We start from the raw sequence: 22635 nt of genomic DNA, 5'->3' as shown, positions 1-22635 counted from the left end.
TGGAATGGGCCATGCTCCTCCACAGCTTCCGCCAGTCTACGCAGGCTGGAGACCTGCCTGACCCTTCCCCTCCCCCCACCCGAGAAGACCAGTAGCCTTCACCTGAAGTGAGCCACCCCAGAATCGGACCCCAATAACCCCCTATACCCTAGGCAACCTCTCGCAGGTCCGGCCATCCCCCCTCCCCCCCCCCCCCCTCGACACCCGCCGCCATTATCTCCCGACTCAGACCCTGCTAGCGCCTACATGCTTCCCTCCCACAGTTTCGTTACCCCCCTGGTCACTGGTAACACTGCTGTGTGCACAGTACAGATCTAGATCCGGCGCTGTAACGGCATGAAAGTACCCATCTGATCTTATTCATCGCCCCTATGGCGATACCGTCCCATCACCTTTCAGCCTACAGGAGCCTTTACATGATTGTAATGCACTGATTCACCGAAGTCATGTTTATGTGTACCAGTTTTATATAGCAAGAAAACGTTGCACACATAGCTGTGCGTGGCTGAATGTTGAAGCCACGCCGGCGGTCTGCTTCTTCTGTACTGAAATACTTTACTGCAACAATAAAAACAAATTTAAATAAAAAAAAAAAAAGAGATATATAGAAAAGGATTAATTTGATGCCCCACCCTTTTTTGACCCCAGAATAATTTTTTGGGTGATCACTCAATATTGGTTGCCTTCTTTTTCCTAAAACGTGTTTTGGAGGTTTTTCAGTTCTTATTATCAACTCTAAATTAAAGAACATGGGCCAGACGTATTTATACAAATACCGGTCGGTAACAGCCGAAAATACTGATTTTCGGCCGTTACCGACCGGTATTTGGATACTGAGATGTAGGGCATGTCAAAATACAGATTCGGTAATTTTACTGAATCAGTAATTTTACCAATTCGGTAACATTACCGAATCGGTAAAATTACAGAATCTGTATTTTGACATGTAGGTAGCACTTTAAACAGTGCTACAGGGCTTTAAGGATTCATAATTTACCACCAACTATTAGTTGGTGGTAAATAACGAATTCCTATGTAAATGCAAATATGTGCCCTAAGGGCATGTATGTGTGCCACATGGCACACAAGCACTAATCAGGGGTACAACAGGGTGTCAAAGTGACACCCTGCCACCCTTGACTATTTGCCAATTTTACTGAATCAGTATTTACCGATTCGGTAATTGACATTCATTCATTTGCGCCTCAAGGCCCATAGGAATGAATGGCAATTACCGAATCGGTAAATACTGATTCGGTAATTACAGAATCTTACTGATTCGATAAAAAATACCGAATAATTACCTACATCAGATTTACCGATTCTAAAATACCGAATAGTAAAAATTCGGTATTTTAGAATCGGTAAAAATGATTTACCTACATCTAGCCCATGGTTCCCTCTCCCTCGTATGGCATTAAAGATCGGCCTCCATCAATCCATACCCATACAGGGTGTCTCTGGCTGCGCGCCCTGTTTTGGGAGTTTCCATCTAATGAGTTCATGTCAATTTTTTTAAGTAATGTAGATGAGGCTCCTAGGGACACATCTTCATTTGAGGTAAAAGGTAGGACCGGGTAAAATAGGAGACCACAGACTTTTATAGCAGGCTATTATGCATTGCCTATGGGTAAAAAGGAATCTGGACTATCTGTTTTGTCTCACCTATTGGCACAGATGCAATTACAGCCTCACCACTTCTGGGGCCCACAATCACTCATTCAAGAGATAAACCTGTGAATATCTCTTGATGGGAAAGCAGCTAGTAACGATACGTGTGGTATTGCTGTACAACACTATCTGTTCAAACTTGATACATTTATTATGGTACTGCAGATGAGTACTCCTGCCTTGGAACTCTATTATACAAACTTTAACGTGGATCATATTGACCAAGGCCAACCCTCCAGACAGATAAATAGATCCCTTGACAAATGACTTTCACCGGAGGAAGAATTCAACTAGCACAATTGTGCTTAGTTGCAAACACTAATTCAAGCTTGTCTAGAGTGTGAAAAAATGCAAAGTTCAGTAAGATAGGCAAGGCCCTTCTAAGAATATGCCTGCTCAAGGACAAAACAGAAGAAAGATAAGATCAGAGAGTGCATCAGTACAGCATGCATGCTGGTATTGGGACCAATTGAGGTTTTCACCTCTTCCAGTACCAGAGCTTGAACTACAACATTTACAGCAAAATGCCATTACTTACCAGGAATTTAACTCTTATAGTACTTTTTAGTGCTTTTTACTGGTTCGCATAGTATCTCTGAAATGTTTATGTTGGTGAAAGAAATTGTGAACACTGGGCCATTTATGAGTTATGTGTCAGATGCATCTTTTGTTACTAAAAGGGGATCAAGAAGTACCCCCCCTTGTTAGCTGAGGAGAAGCTCATTCCAACCCTTATGGACACTGGAACTGACATGTCAAAAGAACTATCAGATGCAGTAACAATGTTTCCATTGTAGGAATCTGCTTGGTATGCTATAGTCAAACAGATCAAAACCTAACTAGAGATATCTTAATCAGATATAGTGCATGTTCAAAACCTTTCTCAGTGTTCCAGGAGAGGAGCCACATAAACATTCAGAAGTGGATACAGACACTGGGCCAAAGTCAGAAGATAATCAAAATTAGCCTCACTTAAACATAAGTTTTGTGCAGTCATGCAGAAGCCCCAAACCTGTCATGTCCTGATGCAACTTGCAGAACTGGGGTAACATTAAACAGATCTTTTATTTTATTACTCTGGAAACTACCGAAAACATATTCTTCTGGACTTATGTAGCTAAAAAAAGCTAAACAGCCTTCAAGCCATTTGAAATTGATAAAACCCTGGTCAACACTAGAGCCACAGAAAGTAATGGTTTGGTGTTTATGCATACATATGCCTCGCTCATAAGATTGTCCTTGCAGTTGAACATATAGGACAAGGTCAGAGACATGCCCTTAGATGGCCAAAACCGGTATACTCCAATGAATTATGAGGTCATGGAAAATGTAATACTAGTTTGTGTCGAAATCCTCAAGTGCTATTACTTTCAGCCAACCAAGCGGTACTTATCTGTATTCACAGCCTATGAAAGTTTTCAAAATTAGACAGCTATCTAATGGTACAGAATCTTTTTCTAATACTTCCTCAAGAAAGTATGGATATTCTCTAATACACCGGGGTTGAGGATGTCTTTTCTTATTTCACAAGTAGAACTTTTACATAGCCCAGAATAATTCAGTAATTTAGAAGGTCACCCATTGAACCTTCTGCCTGCCCCCCTTCCACCATCTACAACATTTTAAAACCCATACCCAGAGCAGTTGCACAAAATGCGGCCTCTCTGGGCAGCTCTGCAATTGGTTTCAGAGTAAGAGAAGGGTATGGGGTTTCACTCCAGGAACTTCATTGTCGTCAAGAAGTCTAAGGGCATTCCGCCTATTTTAGACCTACATGTCAACCATCCTCAGCTCGTAGAGACAATTTATATGGTTAATCTGGTACAGATTCTAGAGACAGTACATCACAGGTACTGGTTAGCCTCTATAGATCTTGAGGATGCTTACTTTCACATTCCCATCAACAAAGAGCATCAACAACACCCACGGTCTGTTGAAGGTGGCCAATACTACTAATAATGCTTCCAATTCGACTTTCTACAGTTACGACTTTGGAGGGGTCATCCAAAAGCCTATAGATGCTATTCAGCACCCCTCACAGCTTAGGACTTTCTATAAACATTAAGAAATAAAAGCTATTTTTATGACCGAATACTTCAGGTCTCTCAGTATGCTTTCCAGAATATACTAACCAAAATATGATCTGACAAATATTGTGCTGTAAATCTTGTTTACAAAAGGTTTGTCCAATTGGATTTAATAGAAAATCTATCCCCAATGGAATTATACTTTTGTAAACAATATTTAGGACACAATCAGGTAGATTCATCAAGCTAAATTGCGCTCGCAAAGGGCCAGATTCTGAGAATCTGGCCCTTTGCGAGTGCAATTTTTTGCATTTGGGATTCATCATCCCAAGTGCAAAAACCGCTATTTGCGAAATCGCATATTTGCGAGGAATTGGATTTAAGGAATCTCTATTAGAGATTCCTTAAATGCAATTCATTAACCAATTTGAAATTGTGAACTCGCAATATTTGGTCGCTATTTACCACGAGGAATGATTGGGGAGTTATTCCTTATTTGCGATTAGCAATTCGCTAATCGCAAATAAGGAATGTGTAGGAATCGCATTTTATTTTGTGATTCCTACATGGATCCCGTTTTGCAAGTCTGTAATAGCGATTCCTTATGAATCGCTATTAAAGACTCGCAAAACGGGTCTTTGGTGAATCTACCTGTATATTTCTGTCTGATTCGCATTTTTGCTAATGATATTCTGACATATGGCGAGCATTCTTGTAAGTTCAGACCTATTTACAAGATAGGACAGTATTCACTCTTTGCCACTGGTCTGAGATGGATGTATGTCGTTAGAACGCGCGCGTTACCACGACCTACTATTACAACGCGGTCGTAACAACTAAAGTTGTTACCACGCATTGCGCTGGGGGGCGCAAAATTAAATAATTTAATTTACTATTCCAACACCAGTCCCCGTGGATAGTAGGGAAGGTGTTGGGATAGTAAATTAAATCATTTCCTATCCTTGAGCGCCCCCCCAGCGCATTGCGTGGTAACAACTTTCGTTGTTACGACCGCGTTGTAATGGTAGGTCGTGGTAACGCGCGCGTTGTAAGCGTTGCATACCGTCTGAGATCAGATGATGATTTGCTAGTGAACACTGTCCATGTAGGAAATTCCAATCTTTACTACATGTCCATCATCTTTTTTGATTGAAAGTCATCTCCAGACATTTATTCATTCCATCTCCTTACGGATAATCTTTCAGAGACACTTTTAGCTGAGACAGGTTCTGCTTTCCAAAAGCTTTCTGGAGCGTCTTCAGGTTCCAGATTTTCGAGTTTAGCAATTGGGACATTTCTTCATCCCCCTTCCTATCATTGTTGAACTAGTTACTGAACAAATAGTGAATGTACGCAGGAACCTTTTGATATTGATGTTGCATGGTGACATGAAAGCCACCCTACACATCAATACCAATGCTCTGCCTCCATAGATGATGCTTTAACCTCTATTTACCTGATTCAAATCTTCCATCAGAAGGTATCTGGAGTTACAATAAATTTCTGAAACAGATCCATAGAAATATTTCCATAAAGTTTAAATATAACTGAGTGCAATTGCACTTTTTATTTCAAATAAGCCATAATTCTTTCTCACCTAAGGAAACTTTACATAACCTTTACATAGCCATTAAGAAGTTGCATGATTGCTCATCAGCCATGGTGGTCTCACCCGAAACAACATTGTAGTGAAGGCTGCTATTGCCACACAGGTAGTTTCTTGCATGCCAGAGTCCAAAAATATGAAATATATGACATTCTCCACAGTTAAAGGATCATCAGTGGGCTTCAAGATACAATTGCCCATTACAAAGATTTACAAAATTAGTCCATAAGCATTTTGTAACCATTGGTTTCTTGATACATCTTCCTGCAAAGATGCTGCCTTTTAGCCAGGATGTTAAGAGCAACCTATGAACCCTGGTCTGGAGTATGATGCCTTCTATTCCCAGCAGTTAAGTGGCTGGCTGAAAGTTCCCAAATAGGTGGGAATTAGGGAATGCTATGAAAGAATAAAGAAAAATTACATTTATAGTGATTTTGATACTCTAAATATCTGTTCTCTCCTTCCCAATAACTTCTCAGCCCTCCATTCATTAAGCATATTTTGTGATCCAACAACACGTGTTGGAGAAGAAAAATACAGGAAGTGATCTGATGTCACTGGTTATGCTCAGGTAAGGGGTGGGGCTTGTACCGTTGATCTTCCCCTACCCCCTAACGCTTTCCACCCACACCTCTACCAAGGATCATAGTGTCCCAGACTAAGTGGGCACCTCAGTAGGCTTCGCTTATGTTCCCTCTATCTGTCTCTTCTCCTGAGTGGTGACGTGCCTAGTTAATTGATGTTGTCGGTATATGTGAGGTGAAGTACCATTAGGTACCTGGGGCAAATGAGTTCTCTGTATTCTTGATCATGAAAATTGATTCATGGTCCCCAAATCTTCTAGAGTGCCACTTTTATCTCTAATCTTGCAATGATTGTTTCCATCCCCAGCAGGCACCAGAGGAAGTGTAGCCATGCCCATAGTCTGGTATGGCGTCTTTGTCCCACAAAGTTGAGTTGGCCTGTCTTGCTGCTGCCAGAGCCAGGTGTGAGCGCGGGGGTAATGTGGGTGTGTTGGGCAATCCCATCAGAGTATAAGCTGGATATGGGGGAATATCTTTGTGGAAAATGGTGTTAATGCTGTCAAGGACCGCTTAGCAGTATGGCCATCATTTTGGGCAGTTCCATAGGAGGTGTGTAAGGGTACTAGGCGAGCTGCAACCCCTCCAGCAGTACAGGTTCTTAGTCTTGAACCATGTGTGGACTCGGGTGGTGTTGTAGTATCAATAGTGTGCAACTTTGATCATGACTTCCCTACCTGTGGCACTGGTGTGAGGGGTGGGATATTTCTCCCATTACTTAGCTGTAGGTAAGCATTCTAACTCCTTTTCCCATCTCTTCAGGGTCGCCATTCATGTTTGTGGGGTCACACTTATAAGCAGCTGGTACAGGTTAGAGACCAAGTGTTTATCATCAGATTTGGTGACTATCCATTTCTCGAGGGGTGTCTGCAGGCAGGGGACCCTATTTCAGGATGTGTGACTCAGTGTTGTATTTGCACTTAGCACATGCCTTCTCTCTCTGGGAGGCCTCAATCCCTCTGTAATTTTTCGAAGGGTGGTAAGCCATTCCGATCTTACATATCTCCTATGTGCTTGCTGTTTGCTAGTTGTCAAACTAGGGAGTCCCTGCCCATTCTGGCTGGTGGGAAGGCAGGATTGCATATTATAGGGGTCATCAGTGATGGCATGGACCATGTGCCCCGTGTGGTAGCAACATGATCCCAAGCCATTAGAGTTGCCAGCAGCTATATGTTTCCCCATGGTCTGTGATTCTTGGACTGCCAAGGTATTTTCCAAAACAGATGTCGGTGACCAATTGATTCATAAAGCACTATTGCTTCTCGGAGGTTGGGCGTTGCCACTCTACCAGGAAGTGCAGCTCAAAGGTTATGTAGTATGTGTTGAGGCATGGGGTTCCCAGACCTCCCTCTGATGGGAGCGCATACTGTGGCCACTTCGGCATTTGAGCTTTATTTCTCCTCCAGACAAACTCCTCTATCAGTCGTTGCATTGTAAGGGGAGTACTTGAAGAACAAATAATATTTTCAGTAACAGGGTCATGTTAACAGCCACTATGCGGCCCACATACGACAGCCTCTTCATCTGCCAGTAAGTCCCTCTGGGTTAGTTTGAGGAGGTAATTTTCGGTCTACCATGTGATCAACTGTCGTGCAAAGCTTAATACCCAAGTAGGTGTTGTGCCTAGGAGAATGGGCATTGTCCTTGGAGAGAAATCTGCTGCTCCTCTGGAAGGCTAAGTATCAGGACTTGTGATTTTAGCGTGTTTACCGTAAACCAGAAGCTTGGCTGAAGGAGTCCAGATCATGTCAAAGGGCTAGCAAAGTCGGTAGAGTGTTGGTCAGTGTTAGGAGGATGTCATCAGTGTAAAGTCTAACTTGTGTTCCATAGGCCGAACGTAACCCTTGTGATGCAGGAGGTTCTATGCAATGTTTTGGCTAGGGTTTCCATATAGAGGGCAAATTGGAGAGGGGACAGGGGGTAGCCTTGTTGGGATCACTTCCATATAGCTATGGATCCAAGGTCACACTACGGAGCTATTTTGCTGGGTGGTCATGGCTGATGAGCGCCCACCTCTGGAATTAGGGGCCAATACAGCATTTAACAAATACCTCTCATTGAAAGGGCCATTGAATTCTATTGAGTGCTTTCTACGCGTCGATTGATAAGCGAAAGGTTCGTGTTGTGGTCTGTAAGCTTTTGTCCACGATGTGGAGGATACTTTTTGTGTTATCCGAGCAGCCCCTCTCGGGGATAATTCCAGTCTTATCAGGTTCCAAGAAGTCAGGCAACTAAGAAGCTAGGAGCTGGGCCAAGATGTCCTTAAAGATCTTAGTGTCGAAGTTGAAGAGTGAGATAGGGCGGTACAAAGAGCAGGCAGTGGGACTTTGTCTGGTTTGGTTATGACTGTGATTAAGGCAGACTGCATTGTCGGGGTGAGCATGGCAGTTTCTGCAAAGGATTTACATAGCTTTGCCAGTAAGGGTGCCAATTATAAAAGAGTGCTGTGAACCCATCTAGGCCAGGGACTTTCTCAACTTGCAGCTTGGAAATGCTTTCAATGACCTCCTCTATTATTATGTCCCCTTCTAGCATAGCTGTATGTCGTTTCGTAAGTGATGGTAATGGGGTCGCATCTAGGTTTGTCTGTATGGTTTTAGTAGGGGAGGGCTCTGTGGTGTAGAGTGTGGAATAAATGTGCGAAAAGCCTCCACTATCTCCCTTTGTGTGTACATTGTGTCCCCTGTGTGAGTGGTAACATGAGTAATATTGCTCTTTTTCTGTTTTGTCCTGAGGTGGCAAGCTAACAGTTTGCCTTCTTTATCCCCTACCAATTATTACCTATGTTTGGTGCGCAGCAGGGAGCATTCAGTTGCATCCCAGTCCAATGTCTTGAGTTGTTTTCTGGCCAACGTGTGCTGGGGCCTTATTTTCCAGGAGCCTAAACTCTTGTGTTGGGCCTCGAGTTCACTCACCACCCCCTTCAGCTCCCCACATTTTGCCTTTCTGCCGTGTTGATCTTAGCCACTATAGCTATGAATTCCTCCTGTAAAATCACCTTAAGAGCGTCCCAAACCATGGCTATTTGCAGGATTGACCCATCATTTTTCACCAGTTAGGAGGAAATGAGGTCTCAGAGTCCTTAATCCCTGACCACTTCAGAAGAGTATCATTCAGTTACTATTGTCGTAGTCTGGCGATTTGTCTAAATCAGATAGGGTAAGCATTACAGGGGCGTTGTCAAACTGTTGCACCCAACTGTGCCATGCCCAAGTAGTAGTGTAGGTGAGCATACATCTGATTTGACGCAGAGAAATATGTGTAGTCTCTAGTAGTGGAGTGGTGCGCTTCCCATATATCCACCAGCACAAGGTCTCTGAGCCATGTGTGAGTTTCCTCTGAAAAGGCTCCCTTCTGCCCCATTTTATGGGCCAATCTGTCAAGATTGATGTCCATTTCCTCTGTATCTGGGTTAGTCAGGAACTGGGATATTGCTTTGCAATGGAAGTCCTCCTGCGTGTTGTTGGGGGCATATACATTGAAGAGGGTAAGTGTGTAGATGTGCTGTGTTACACGTACCGCCAGTGGTCTGCCCGGGGTCTCTGCCACTGTGTATTTTGCCCATGAAGGTATTAGCCACTAGTATAGCCATCCCTCCCCTTTTAGCTGGATCAGATGAAAACGTATATTGGGTAAATAAGCAGGAGAAGAGTCAGTTCTAATCCCTGTTGAGCAAATGTGTTTCTTGCAATAAATATATGTGACAGCCTGAATCCTTGATATGCGCAGCAAGGAGCCATATTTCGCTGTGGAATTAACGCCCCTAGTGTTCAAGCTAAGGAAATGCAGCGGCATGAGTGGGTGGACTCACTGAACATGAATGGTGTGAGGTAAGCGGTCATTAGAAGCCATAAGGGCTGTGAACCATTGGGAAAATAGCTCCTGGAATCCGTGAAGTGGCGTGACTTGGGTGTCCCTCGTGTTCCCTAGTAACATAACAGTAAAAATAAACAAACCTTCACTTCCCCCGACTGGCATAATCCATATGTATTGTAGGGCCTAAAGTGCATAGCTCTGTCATTCTTGCGCTCCTTATACTCCTCCATCCCAGCCCGCCACTTGCTGTAGTGGTGTGCTATCACTGCCTCATACCCTTCTGTAGCAATGGATGGTGATTAGTTAGTCAGTCCCTTACTTCCCAATTTCCAGATCATCCATCTGCAGCTTGTGCAGTATCGATTGCCATTCTCTCTGAATTGTATCCTCGGACGGTTTCCCTGTTTATTTCTCCTGTGGCACCTTAGTGCTTTTCCCATCTCATTGCGATGTATGTTCCACTTTAGATGGGGTGCCTGGTGGGAGAACCGAGCCCACGACTACAGGAGGTTGATGATCTCTCCTGACTCTGTCAGGGTGCGTCCAGCATGTGTCTCCCTGTACCTGTTGGAAGTTGTTGATTGGTTTTAGCTGCCGGTCTCAAATTGAATGGCTCTCATCTGTCGAGCAGCCTCCATTATAGCCTCTTTCTGGAGTAAGTAGTGCAAACAGGTCAGCCTATCTGGTGGGGCTTCACCTGAGTTCATAGCTCTATTGACCCTATAGGTTCTGTCCAGCTGTACATCTGTTATCAATAGCTCAGGTACGACCTGGTGAAACAGGAGTTTCACATATGCCTCATTGTCCCCTTTCTCTACCCCTCAGTGGATTCCACAGATTTTCAATGTTTGATCTCCATGATCTATTTTCCAGGTCCTCTATGATGTTTTGGTCCCTTAGGTCGACCAATCGTTGTCCATAGGTGTCTATTTCCTCCCCCCTTGCATTGTTAGCATGCTCCAGAGTGGAGACCTTTTGCCACATGCTCCCCATATAGTGTCTCATTTGTATTATGTTGTTTATGATTTCTGTGCTGAGGAGGGTTGTGTCTAGGGTTAGGCGAAACTCGCTGACTTTCACTCCGTGGAATTCTGCAGAGTTACATGAAAACTCTATGAGATTCTATGAAGTTCAGCAAGCAGGCAGAATCAACACGTCGGGCTGATTTTTTGCACTGGGAGCTTGTTCCACACTGCCTAATCAGTACGAACAGTATCATGCAGTGTGCCAGAGGGTGCTGCCTCTTTGGTGCCACTCGAGTAGGTTTTCTACTTAAGGGGGAGATTTCTCACTGTGAATGGCTGCAACCTCCCACGTTGAGGAACTCTCACTGGGTGCCATCCTAGCACCCGAAAATCGTGCTAGGAGACGCCAATTTGTGCTCACCAACTTGTGAGAAAACACTTTGCCACACAGCACTTGGCGGACTTTGCCAGAACTCCATACTACAAGTGTAACGTGGAGTAGGCAAAACTCCAAATAATCCACTGGCGGATTGAAATTTATCGCCCATCCCTAGTTATGTCCCGATGGAGCTTGTTGAAGAGATCCTCCATGAATGCCCTGGTTAGTAAGGGTTCCGTCCTTGCTGGTAATGTTTTACCCAGCACGGATTCTCTGCTCTTCTCGCTGTCGGGCTCCTCTTGCAGTGTGTTTTTTTTTTTTTTGAGGGAACACTGGTGAGTATATCTCTTAGGAGTGAGTCCTTGTGCGTATTATGGGCTGCCATTGCTGTGGAGCTTGAGGCATGAAGCGGTCGCCCAAGGAGCAGAGAGCACAGTTCTTTTCTGTGGGGTATGCCTCAGGAGGGGGATGTTGGCAGCCTCCACAGTAGTCTCCCAACAAGGACAGCGCCAGCAGTGGTGAACGACAGCTTGGGTTGTGCCGGCAGCGGGGGCCCATTGTAGTCTTGTTTACACCTCCAGCCCATAGTCGGCCTTTCCCCAGTCTCAGTGGGGGAGGGCAGAAACTGGTGATCATCTCTCACTGGCCTGGATGGTAGTCCGGGCAGCTTTTTCTGTCACATGCCAGGAGGACTTGGCCCTCCCCATCAGGCCAATGTCTTGTGGCTAGGAGGTCCCTCGAAACTTTGCCACATTGCAATTTCACCTTTTGTACCCAGGAAATAGGTGATGTAGTAAAGTAACGGGTGGTGGGGCCCCCTCACCTCTCCCGAGGCTGGCTTGTCCAGGCGTAGGTGTCAGGTCTGGGTGCGACAGTCCTTGCAGGTCCTCTTTCCTGCCGCACGAGTGGGCCGTGCTACTGCTGCCACCTGCGTTGCCCACATCTTGTCCCTGGTGGGAAAGGTGCTGCTGCTGGGCAGTCAGGAGTCTCTGCAGCTCCCCCACCTGCCACTCACCACGAGGCAGCAGTAAGCAGCCGGCGAGGGTGTGGTCCCCCACTGTCTGAGCTGCTTGGCGAGTGCTGTGAACACCGGCTATGGTGGAACATCTCCCCATGAACAGAAGGTGCCCGGGTGCATGGGCACTTTGTGAACAGAACAAGGAGGCTGGGCACGGAGTGGAGTTGAAGCATTCCTTCTTCATCTCCATCTTGACCACACCCGAGTCTTCTATATTATTTTTATCCTTATCCCATCATCTTGTATTGTGAAATACCTTTTCCTGGATCTTATCATTAAGAAAATACACCATGTGAGCAGGACAAGATTCATAGCCATGAAACTGTGCATATGCCTTTGCAGCCCTTCATAAAGCGATGTCATCCCAGCAATGCAATGCTGAGCCAGGCTAGGAATGGCTACGTGTGGGTGGGATTCGCTTTACATTTTGCACCCTCATAGTTTTAAACATTGTGATTGGTTTCAAGTAGGTTTTAATTGACAGAAGCTTCCTCCTTGGAATCTCCTTTACCTTTCACCACCTAAAAGTGTACCTGTTCTCCATTGTGCCACCTTCACCCATGCTTTTCATGTCATATGTTTTCAACGTCTGACAGACGAATGAGAGTAAATCAGCCAGATTTAAAAAAAGAACTTCTTGCCACATATATTTCACTTTTACAATTGCTCAGTGAGGATCTGTTCTATCATATCATTGCACAAGGACCTGATCAGTGTAAAGAAATATGATTTTTACCTAAAGTGTTGATCAGGTTTTGATGCAACTATTATTACTGTACTTCAAGCAAGAAGTAAATAATGAAAACTAATCATATGTCATTTGGAATGTCCAGTGTAACAATGGATTGTTTTATATGCTTCAGTGGCTTATAGGCTCTATTTGCTAAACTGCTGCAGAATTCTAATTTAATTTGTTATCTTAATACAGGCTTTCATATGTTAGCAGCGATGTATATGATGACAGTGTTCTTTCAGAATCTTCTAAGGAGCTACACGTTGTTGGTGTTGGACTCATTGAACCAGGTAGGGAGATTTACAATTGGGTTATTGTATTTATTATTGCCAACAACCCGTGGGTGCTAGAAAATAATATGTGTTGCTCAAATAAAATACGGTGCTGGATCTCAATATGTGGATAACAAGGCATATACATTTAAAAGGTGGGACTTCCAGGGTACACTTACTCTCTTGTAACTACTTCTCCAGAAAATATGTCAGCCAAAACAAAGTGGACAGCAGTAGGTTATTTTAATGCAGATTCTCCAATATTTAACAATAACCATATTTCTTGGAGCAGTGCCTCTTAAAACACCATGCTACTTAATGGAGGCAAATGCAGGCACTGGCCTTTACTGGAAGGGTTCATACAAAATCATTTAAATGGAAGTGCAGCACACAAGGCATTTAACATATGCAGTGCAGTTTGAAAAGGCTTTTGGATCTTCTTCCTTTTATTTATTTTTGGTCTCCTAATGTGTTGGTAGAGGATTATTGAAATGTTTATGTTTCGTCCTGAGAACAAGGCTTCATCAAGGCTCTAACATAACTATTCAAAAATATATCAACATAATATCCCATGTTCTCAACCACATTAAATTAATAAAACACAGCCAAATGTTCCTGAGATTTTGCTAGAGAGTGCAGACAAAAGTAAAATATTGAAAAAACTGCTTTTCCAGGCAGGACCAGATTATTAGTATGATGGTTCACTTGGTCTTTTCCATGGAAGAATAGTCCCCTGTATAATGGATTACATTTCTGCAGCATGTCGCCGTGACAATATGCCGCTAGCCCAATGTTTTGATGTCCAATTTAATAAAGGCTGTCTACTTCAGAGCTAGTTGTCAGGCTCCCTGGCTACAGTTGGGGAGTAGCCAGATATTGGCACGATTGCAAAGTCTCAGCAAAGTAGTCCGTTGAAAGGGGCTCTTGACCCAAGAAAAAGGGGCTCTTGGCCCAAGAAAAAGGCTAGCATCCATGCCATTTTGTCCTATATTAGTAGTTTTCATGGGGTTTTAGCTTGAAACTGGCCAGTTGCTGTCTTGTTTTTAGTTGACCAGGGCATCACATGACCAGGGCCATCTACTGAACACACAGTTTTACCAGTTGGAACTGGTGAATTGGAATTAATGGGTAGTTTAGAATTGCAAAACTGTCAGACCACAAGACCTAGGAGGACGACCGGAATCGTTTCTGTAGGAATTCCATCTTTTTGTTCTGTGTCCGTTCTTTTATCTTTATTTTTGAACTCTGAGATATGTTTTTATTATATGTGGAGCACCTGGGGCCTGCTAATCAGTCTCCTGCTGTGAATGTTCTGCCCTGAAATGAAAACATAACTTTGTGTTTAACGTACAATATTTTGCACTTTTGTAAGTCATCTATAAATGTCTTCAAAATGTTGGTACACCAGTGCAAAGTTTAAATTTGGGATGCAAGCTTGAAGGAGAGATTTTCTCTGCTTGCATCTATAAAATGAGATTAAATAACAAGCTAACAAGCCCATGTCTCATGCCGCACGCATCTGTCCGTAACTACATTTGGCACATTTGCTTTGAATATGCCCAAAAATGAGTATAGTGACACACAAAGTTCCATTCTGATTTTTTTATACAACACAGATCATCAAGTTTACACATCTGGGGGAGATTTTGTTAAGGAGGTTTGGGCTAACCACTGTTAAAACACCTCATGACACCTCAAAATCACTAATTCTGGGCAAGTCTTTGTAGATACCACTTTGAAAACTCTGTACATGGAAAGAAGGATTAGGCCTGGCAAAAGGTTTATTCTGCCAGGTCAAAATGGCAGTTTAAAACTGCACACAAGCAAGCTGCAATGGCAGGCCTGAGACATGTTTAAAGTGCTTCTTAAGGGGGTAGCATTATCAGTGCTTCAGGTCAACTAGCTGCTTTTAATTTAAAGGCCCTGCGCACAGGCAGTGCCACTTTACTATGCACTTACAAGTAAATGAAATATGCCAGTTGGTTATAAGACAATCTAACATGTTTGAGGAGAGGGCACAAGCACTGTAGCACTGGATAGCAGTGGTAAAGTGTGCAGAATCCTAAGGCCAGCAACAACAAAGTCATCAAAAACAGAAGGTCTGAAGGCAAAAATGTAGGGGGAAACAATACCAAGGATGGTAAGTCTAACACATATGTTTTATAAGTTATTATATTACTTGCTTAAAGGTTAGCAAAAACTGTTCTTGACTAAGTACAAATACCTAGATCAAAGGCCCCACTGTATATCCTTCTTTGGGGGCACTGGCAGGAAGACAGTATTAACCTAAGACTAAGCATTCTTTGAACTGTAATTTCTTTTCTTCTCCCCAATAAACATGATTTTAGTAGGCAGAATGTGGAAGTAGTATCCCCAGGCCAGGTAAACAACTGTTGCCTTTGAAGATTTGTATTTCATGTTTTGAGTACTTCATTTTTGCTGGCTTTAGGATTCTGGGCACATTGCCACTGCTGACCAGTGCTAAAGTGCACATGCTCTGTACTCAAAACAGGGAAATATTAGTTTATCCACAACTGGCATGTTTAATTTACTTATAAGTCCTGAGTAAAGTGCACTATATTTGCCCAGTGCCTGTAAATTATATGCTACTAGTGGGCCTTTAGCACTGATTGTGCCACCTACTTCATTAGCACTTTAAACATGTCTCAGGCCTGCCACTGCAAAGCCAGTGTGTGCAGTTTTGAACTGCTATTTCGCCCTGGCAAGCTAACCTTACTTTCCAGGCTCATACCTTACTTTTTATTACATATAAGACACCCCAAGGTAGGCCATAGACAGCCCTATGGGCAGGGTGCCGTGTGTTTAAAAGGTAGGACATGCACCTCAGAGTTTTACAGGCCCTAGTAGTGAAAACCTATCAAATTAATTATTCACTACTGCAAGGCCTATCTGTCCCATAGGCTAACATTGGAGTTGCCTTAAATCATCCGTTAAGTGGAACTTCCAACTGGAAACATAAGGGTATTACAATTGGTGTCTCAGGACTTACAATTTAAAATCACAACTCATGGTGAAGTCAGATTTTAAATTGTAAGTCTGAAAAAGCCACTTTTTGAAAATTGGCATTTTCTTACTTAGCCATTCTGTGTCTCTGCCTGTCTCCGAATACATATCTCAACTGGGTGACAGCTGGGCTTTGTGCATTCCCTCTAGACACACAAAGGGAGCTGGGGTGTGACATTTGCATCCTGATGGCCCATCACCCGGCTGATGGGCCTTCCTGAGGTAGATTGGGAGGGAGGAGCTGACACTTGCACCTGAATAGGGCTGTGGCTGTCCCCACACAAAGAGCTGCATACCCCCCTGTAGTGTTTCTGTAGCCAGGGCAGGAAAAGCAGGAACCTTGTGATCTTCAAAAGCCTCCTTGACGTCTCCTCCACTTCAAAGGCACAACTGGGTTTATGTACTGGACCCATGACACCAACAAATCAGAACTTTGCTGGACTCAAGGACATTCTGCCAGGAAGAATAGCTGGTGTGCTGTAGGAGAGAATGCCACTTTCCTCTCTGATTTGCTGATCTGGCACACTGCCTGCTGCTTCTTGCCTGAGAATGAAACGGACTGGACCTGCTCTCTACATCCTTGTACCCAGTAAAATAGCTTTATTGTACAGTTAATTAAAACTCACAATGTTGAAAAACTTCCATCATTAAGAATCGTTTAAAGCTTGTTTTGGACATATGTTATTAAAGTAAAAAGAAGAAAGGTGTTTTAAACCCTGTAAAACCATCAGTCTCGATTGCGTTATCTGTATGGGCCTTCTCTAGGTTTAAAAAGTGTGGCTCAGTGTACCGATGCGTGATTTCGACTTGGCCAGATCCTTAACAGACTGTTCCATTATTTGATTGACAAGCTGTTACATGCTGTTTTTCACTGTGCTATATGACTAGCTCTTAAGTCTTCTGGCCACTATGTCAAAGTACTTTGTTAGTCTGCAGTTTAGTTGGACCTCTTCAGGTTTACAGCATATCTTCACAGCCTGCCTGCAGCTTGTTATGCCATTTTGGTTCCATAATGTTCAAAGTAGGGCGCGCCTTATATCCATCAGGTTTGGGCAGATACAAATTATGTGTATTAAGTCCTCTTTCCCTGTTCTACAAAGACGGCAAAGGTGTTCTTCTGGTCCCCTTTTCCAAGGTGCCAAGTGAGGTAGAATTGGTAGGATGCTGAAGCGCAGATTTAGAAATATATCTTTTGTCTTCCGCGTGAGACCCGTTTTCAGGTATTCCTGCGGTTTAAGAGCTGTGTGATCTTTCAGCACAGCCCATCCATGTGCCCTCTTGGCCAAAGTTTCTTTATCGTCTATGGATGATATAATTTTAGTTCCTTTTGTTACCACCTTTTTGAAGCTTTTGTGGTCTATGGATGACTCCCAGAGGTTTGTTAATTACAGGTATTCCAATGATTCTAGTAGATACTTCTTGGCGGGTGAGTTTAGTCCAGTTGACAGTTTGGTCCAGAGGTGGGCTTTTAGAGATCCTTGCTCCGCGCCTCTGATTTTGCACCAACTTCTAAGTAGGCGCCTCTTCTCTCCACCGTTTGTCTCTGGAGACCAATTACGAGGCAGATTTGGGCAGCAGATGGAAAATTGCCCTGTATGCTCTGCTAATTATTTTATCTAGAGCGGTCGCGTCTTTCCTTTGCGTGGGTTCACTACCATATGTGAGCATTGGCTGTAGACGTGCTCTGATCACCTGTAGAAGGGGATCCAGTGATCGATCGGGGAGAACTTTCTTTAAAAGCTTCATTGAGAAGTAGAATGTTGTGCCCTTCCGTCGGATGCCTCTAGTTGGGGTTTAAACAAGCCTCTGCTATCTAATAATACTCCAAGGTATTTATAGTTGGTAACTCGATCTTGCCTCTGTCCGTCCAGGAACCATGCAAGTTTCTTTGTTTTATTGTAATTCACCGACATAACTTTAAATTTGTTTAAGTTAATCTTTGATGCATTGTTTATTGAAAATGTGTTGGTTGTGTCCAGGTGATGTTGTAGTCCAATAAGGAACCGACTTATTAAGACCCAGTGGTCCGCATATTGGAGGTTTGATAGCGAAATGTCTCCCAACCGTGGGGCGGGCAATTTGGTTTTATCCAGTTCTCCTGGTAGGTCTGCGAGAAAAAGGTTAAACAGCATGGGGGCTAGGACGCATCCTTGTTTTAGACCTTTGGTGGTGGCTCTCTACATCCTTGTACCCAGGTTCCCCAAAGGCTTGCTGACTTGCCTCTTGTTCTTGAAGTCTCAGGGCCACAAAGACTTTTGGTTCAACTGCTGGACTCTGCCACCTATGAGTCCTGCCCTGCTAAGAGGAGCCAATTCAGGGCAAAAAACGACACAGTTATGAATTTGCACCAATCAGGACCGAATCAGTGCCCTTCGACGTTCCCAGATCTGAAAAACTGGACATAACTTTTGTGTTGGGTGTCCTGCGAAACTTGTGCAATAAATATGTGGGCCAATCGAAAGGCAGCTCCTGACCATACTCTTTCCCTGATGGAGAAATTATCATACTCTGAAGCCTAAATCAGCCCCTAAATGTTGACCTTACCTGAAAAGAAGATCCCTTATTTTTGGGATCAGTATCTCTTCATCCAATTATGTCCTCTTAACGGCTATACTATTACTGGAGGTATAAATGTGACCCTTAGGCATCACTTCTTTCCCCTCATCCCTCAGTCACATCTTCCATGAATTTGACAAGATATGGGACCTCAAAGCCTTGATCACTTATTAAATTGTCTCAATTGCATGTGAGATTATACATTTCGGTGGTTTATAAGTGCACTCCATTGACTAAGGGTAGAGCCCAAACCTATAAATGAGTAAATTGGTAATAATGAAATGCTAACTCCTAAGTACAATAATTATGTTGTGCTATTACAGGTAGATGATCTTGATATCCATAGCTGAGATTACATATGAGGCACAATTGATTGGTTATGTCATAGAGCTTAATTTTCTTTTTGAGCTTCGGTGTGTTTACAATCGGTATCAGAGAATGACAGCCATCACATGTCGCGTCTTTGTGGCATGTAGGCCTGGGCTTTCTCAAGGCTATAGTACTGCATGAACAGTCTGAATAAAGGTATTGTATAATTTGTAGCAATGTTGAACCCTTTTGACCTTATTAAGCCCCATCATGATTCAGGTTTATCCAAGAGGGCCCTCTGAAAAATCACTTGTGGTGCAAAGTCAACACAAGTGTGGTATTCCATTTAGGCGCAAAATCATGCAGCACATATAGAAAGTGTGGTAGTGGGGTGTCACATTATTTTTGAAAAGTATACATCAGAATAACATAACATTTGGTTGACAGCGCATTGAGTTTCAAATTCACCCTTAGTGCACCATCATCGTGTCTGTGAAAAGCAATTAGGAGCAAAAACTACACTTGTGTGTAACATCCATTTTAGGTGAAAAATAACTTATAGGAGTAAAATCACACTGGATGTAAAGTTGTCAAGCTCTGGCCAGATATGCTGACAATAAATGATCAAGCAGTTCAAGGTAAAGATATTGGATAGTGGGATGTTTCTCACTATGGTGGTGAGTATCGTGATCTGATCAGGGAGGAGAGAAGGTGATGACACGAGACATCAACTGGGATACCAGCGGTGATCATCTTGTCACCAAAAAGCAGGGAACTCCTTACACAGCAGTAGCCAGATGTTAACCAAGCAACATATAAGCAACAAGACAAAAGCTCAAAAGGGATAATGACAGTGTCGCACATGAAAGGAGGACCAGGAAGGGAGAAAACAGAAAAACTGAGAGAAATCAAGCTTGGGTGGACGAGCTGTGCAGGGGTGGAGAGCCAATACAGCCATGAATCATTGCCAGACAAGGAGCCATGAGTGTCTTTAAATATGTGTTCTAGCACGGGTGACCCGGAAGTGGAATTGTGAGCTAGAAGCTCCCTCCCTCATAGTCATTAGTGATTGAGTGCTTCATAGATAACATTACTTAGTCTTTCAGAGCTTCCAATCTCTTCCCTGTCTGAATCTGGTTATTCCATGATTTATGGCAAGTCCAGAATGTAGCTGAAGGCCATATGTATCAAGCCAAATTGACTTCGCAAACGTCGAAATTCTCAGAATTTTGGCGTTTTCGAATGCAATTTGGACAAATGGTATGTATGAAGGAAATGTGCTTTAAAAATAAGGAATCGCAAAAATGTGCGATTCCTTATTTTGCGATTGCATTTAAGGAATCGCAAATTTTGCGATTCCTTAAACGCAATGAAAGAAGCCAAAAAAATTCGTAAATTGGCCCTAAGGAATCGCAAATTACCACCAACTTCTAGTTGGTGGTAAGTTGCGAATTCCTTTCAAAATGCATATTTTTTCATTTTTCAAAGTGCCATGTGACGTACATACATGCCCTTAGGGCATGTATTTGCGCCACATGTGCACCCATGCATATTTCAGGGGAGCCATTTTCTACATACATACCATTTTGCGATTTCTAAATTGCGATTCCTTAAAAATCGCTATTTAGAAATCGCAAAACGGAATGTTGATACATATGGCCCTGAATGATTACAAAGGTATGTAGCATTGTGGTATCCCTATTAAGAGTAACATTATATTTTCATGCAGATCATATAACTGTGCAAATTCACTATGTCACAACATTGACAAGAAGTTTGGAATCACTTTTAGGAGAGAAATCAAATTTATTAGACACATTTAGGTGCAAAATCACCATGATTGCAGCATAAACAGACAGTCGAAACACTTTTAGTAAGCCAAAGGCAGTGTATGGATGCTTTGCTACAACATCCTTGCATTGCAGTTGAAAGTACTATTAAGTTAGGTGGATGGTGGGAGTAAAATCCTCCTCAACTCTGATCGAAAATGTGAATTACACCATGGTCAGGAAGGGGTTGAAGGGACCTGGCTGACCCAAACTGACCACTGTCTGAAGGGAGTGTTGACAACACGAGCTCTGGCAAACCCGACAAGGTTCTCAAAAAAGTTCTTTGGATTGGTATACTATAATGTATATACTCACCCTGCTCACAATGTAAATGTACATGTATTTATATAGCGCAAATCGCCCACATCGCAGGCATCTATGCGCTTGATTAGGGAACCCGTCCTGGTATTCCCCTGTGAGAAACCCCGGCAGGGTATACACAAGGTGAAAGCCAGGCATCCCGCCGCGAGGGATTACAATAGTTTAACTTCAGCACCTATCCTCAGCAGAACAAAAAGAACGCCTTGTAGATCAATCCAATTTAACGGGGACGAAAGGGACAAAGCGTTGTTGTATTGAGTATTTCATTAAAATATGTGTTGCTTTTAATGTGTCACTGTAAATTGTATCTTTATGTTTTCACTGTCAAATAGGGCTGTCCTATACTAAAAGTAATCGATGAATGGGTTATTTTGTTTACTGTTTATCATTTGCGCTTTACATTCTGGTGCAATATGTTGACAATGTGTTAAGACTCCAGCAGAACCGAGTTCCTCAAGTACGAGACGGAGGAGGTGGTATCGGAGGTCATCAGACTAATTTGGCGCCTAGAAGCCGACCGGCAGGAAGCCGAAGAGGCTTTGATGCAGGAGAGGCAGCGGAAGAAAATGCTGTATTTGAAGATTGACACTTTATCTCTCTGGAGGCTTCAGCATCTCGGTCCTGCTGTCCAAAAAGGTAATTGAGAGAGTGGTCATAAGGCTGATCATAGACATGCAGGGAATAAAGATTGTTTGTAGCAGGGGCTTTTGTAAACAACTCTGTAAACGGCACGGGATGTCCGTGCCACAAAGGAGTTGCACAGCCATGTGCACAAATGTAAATGATATTCACACATATTTTCTCCAAATTCATCCAATTTTTATTCAAGTTTTTTTCAAGTTCTTTTCCAATGTTTACTCGTTTTTTCACCATCACGTCAAAGACACGAAGTTTTCATATTTTTATGCGTCTTAATACTCTGAGAGTGCCCATCCGGGCTTAATCACAGGCAATTGTTAAAAACTTCTTGGTTCCAGAACAATCCATTCTACCCAATGCATTTCGGTCCACATGACCTTCTTCGGGGGTATCTACAATATTAAAAGCATGTTTTAATAAAACGCTCCATTTATACGAAAAATGCTCCAACGAACATTTAGCCCAAGTGTCCCTCCCCATTCATCAAAGCTGTAACTAAATAATGTGTATTGACTCTTACGCGCGCTGTTATCTCCCCCGTCCTGCAGTCTTTAAACACCCATAGGGACTGACCCATTTCACATGATCACAATGTGCCCTCTCGGTAAACCTCGCGCTCAAAACCAATTTAATTAAATCAAAATATCCAATCTACTGAAATGTAACCCACGTTTACCTTTCTGAACCCACAGTCACTCCTTGTACATACCTGCTCAGACGTTCTGAGTGTTAAACCACCTAACTTTCCTCATCTCCCTTCGACTGCAAGCTTAGTTTTCCTACTCTCCACGTAACGGTTTATAACCTTCTCCACCCACCTGTCTTCGTTGCTTCATCACGTGGTTCGTCTGCCTCACCGCGTTTCTTAAAGTGCACCTTCCCCCCTCTC

At 43.1% G+C, this 22635-nt stretch overlaps 1 protein-coding gene across 2 annotated transcripts in view; it reads left to right on the top strand.

Moving 5' to 3' along the window:
• The window catches only part of CCDC178 (coiled-coil domain containing 178), a 1232457-nt gene that overhangs the window by 191868 nt on the left and 1017954 nt on the right, over positions 1 to 22635 (top strand). For both annotated transcript variants that reach the window (XM_086966951.1, XM_086966950.1), the window contains exons 6-7: positions 12992 to 13086; positions 21540 to 21743. In XM_086966951.1, the coding sequence (XP_086823077.1) occupies positions 12992 to 13086; positions 21540 to 21743 (299 nt within the window). The remainder of the gene's footprint in view (positions 1 to 12991; positions 13087 to 21539; positions 21744 to 22635) is intronic.

Source organism: Lissotriton vulgaris, chromosome 4_1, assembly GCF_964263255.1.
Source record: "Lissotriton vulgaris chromosome 4_1, aLisVul1.2, whole genome shotgun sequence".
In the NCBI taxonomy this organism is placed as follows: domain Eukaryota; kingdom Metazoa; phylum Chordata; class Amphibia; order Caudata; family Salamandridae; genus Lissotriton; species Lissotriton vulgaris.
The sequence above is the reverse complement of the archived record's forward strand: the minus strand, read 5'-3'. Positions and strand labels throughout refer to the sequence as shown.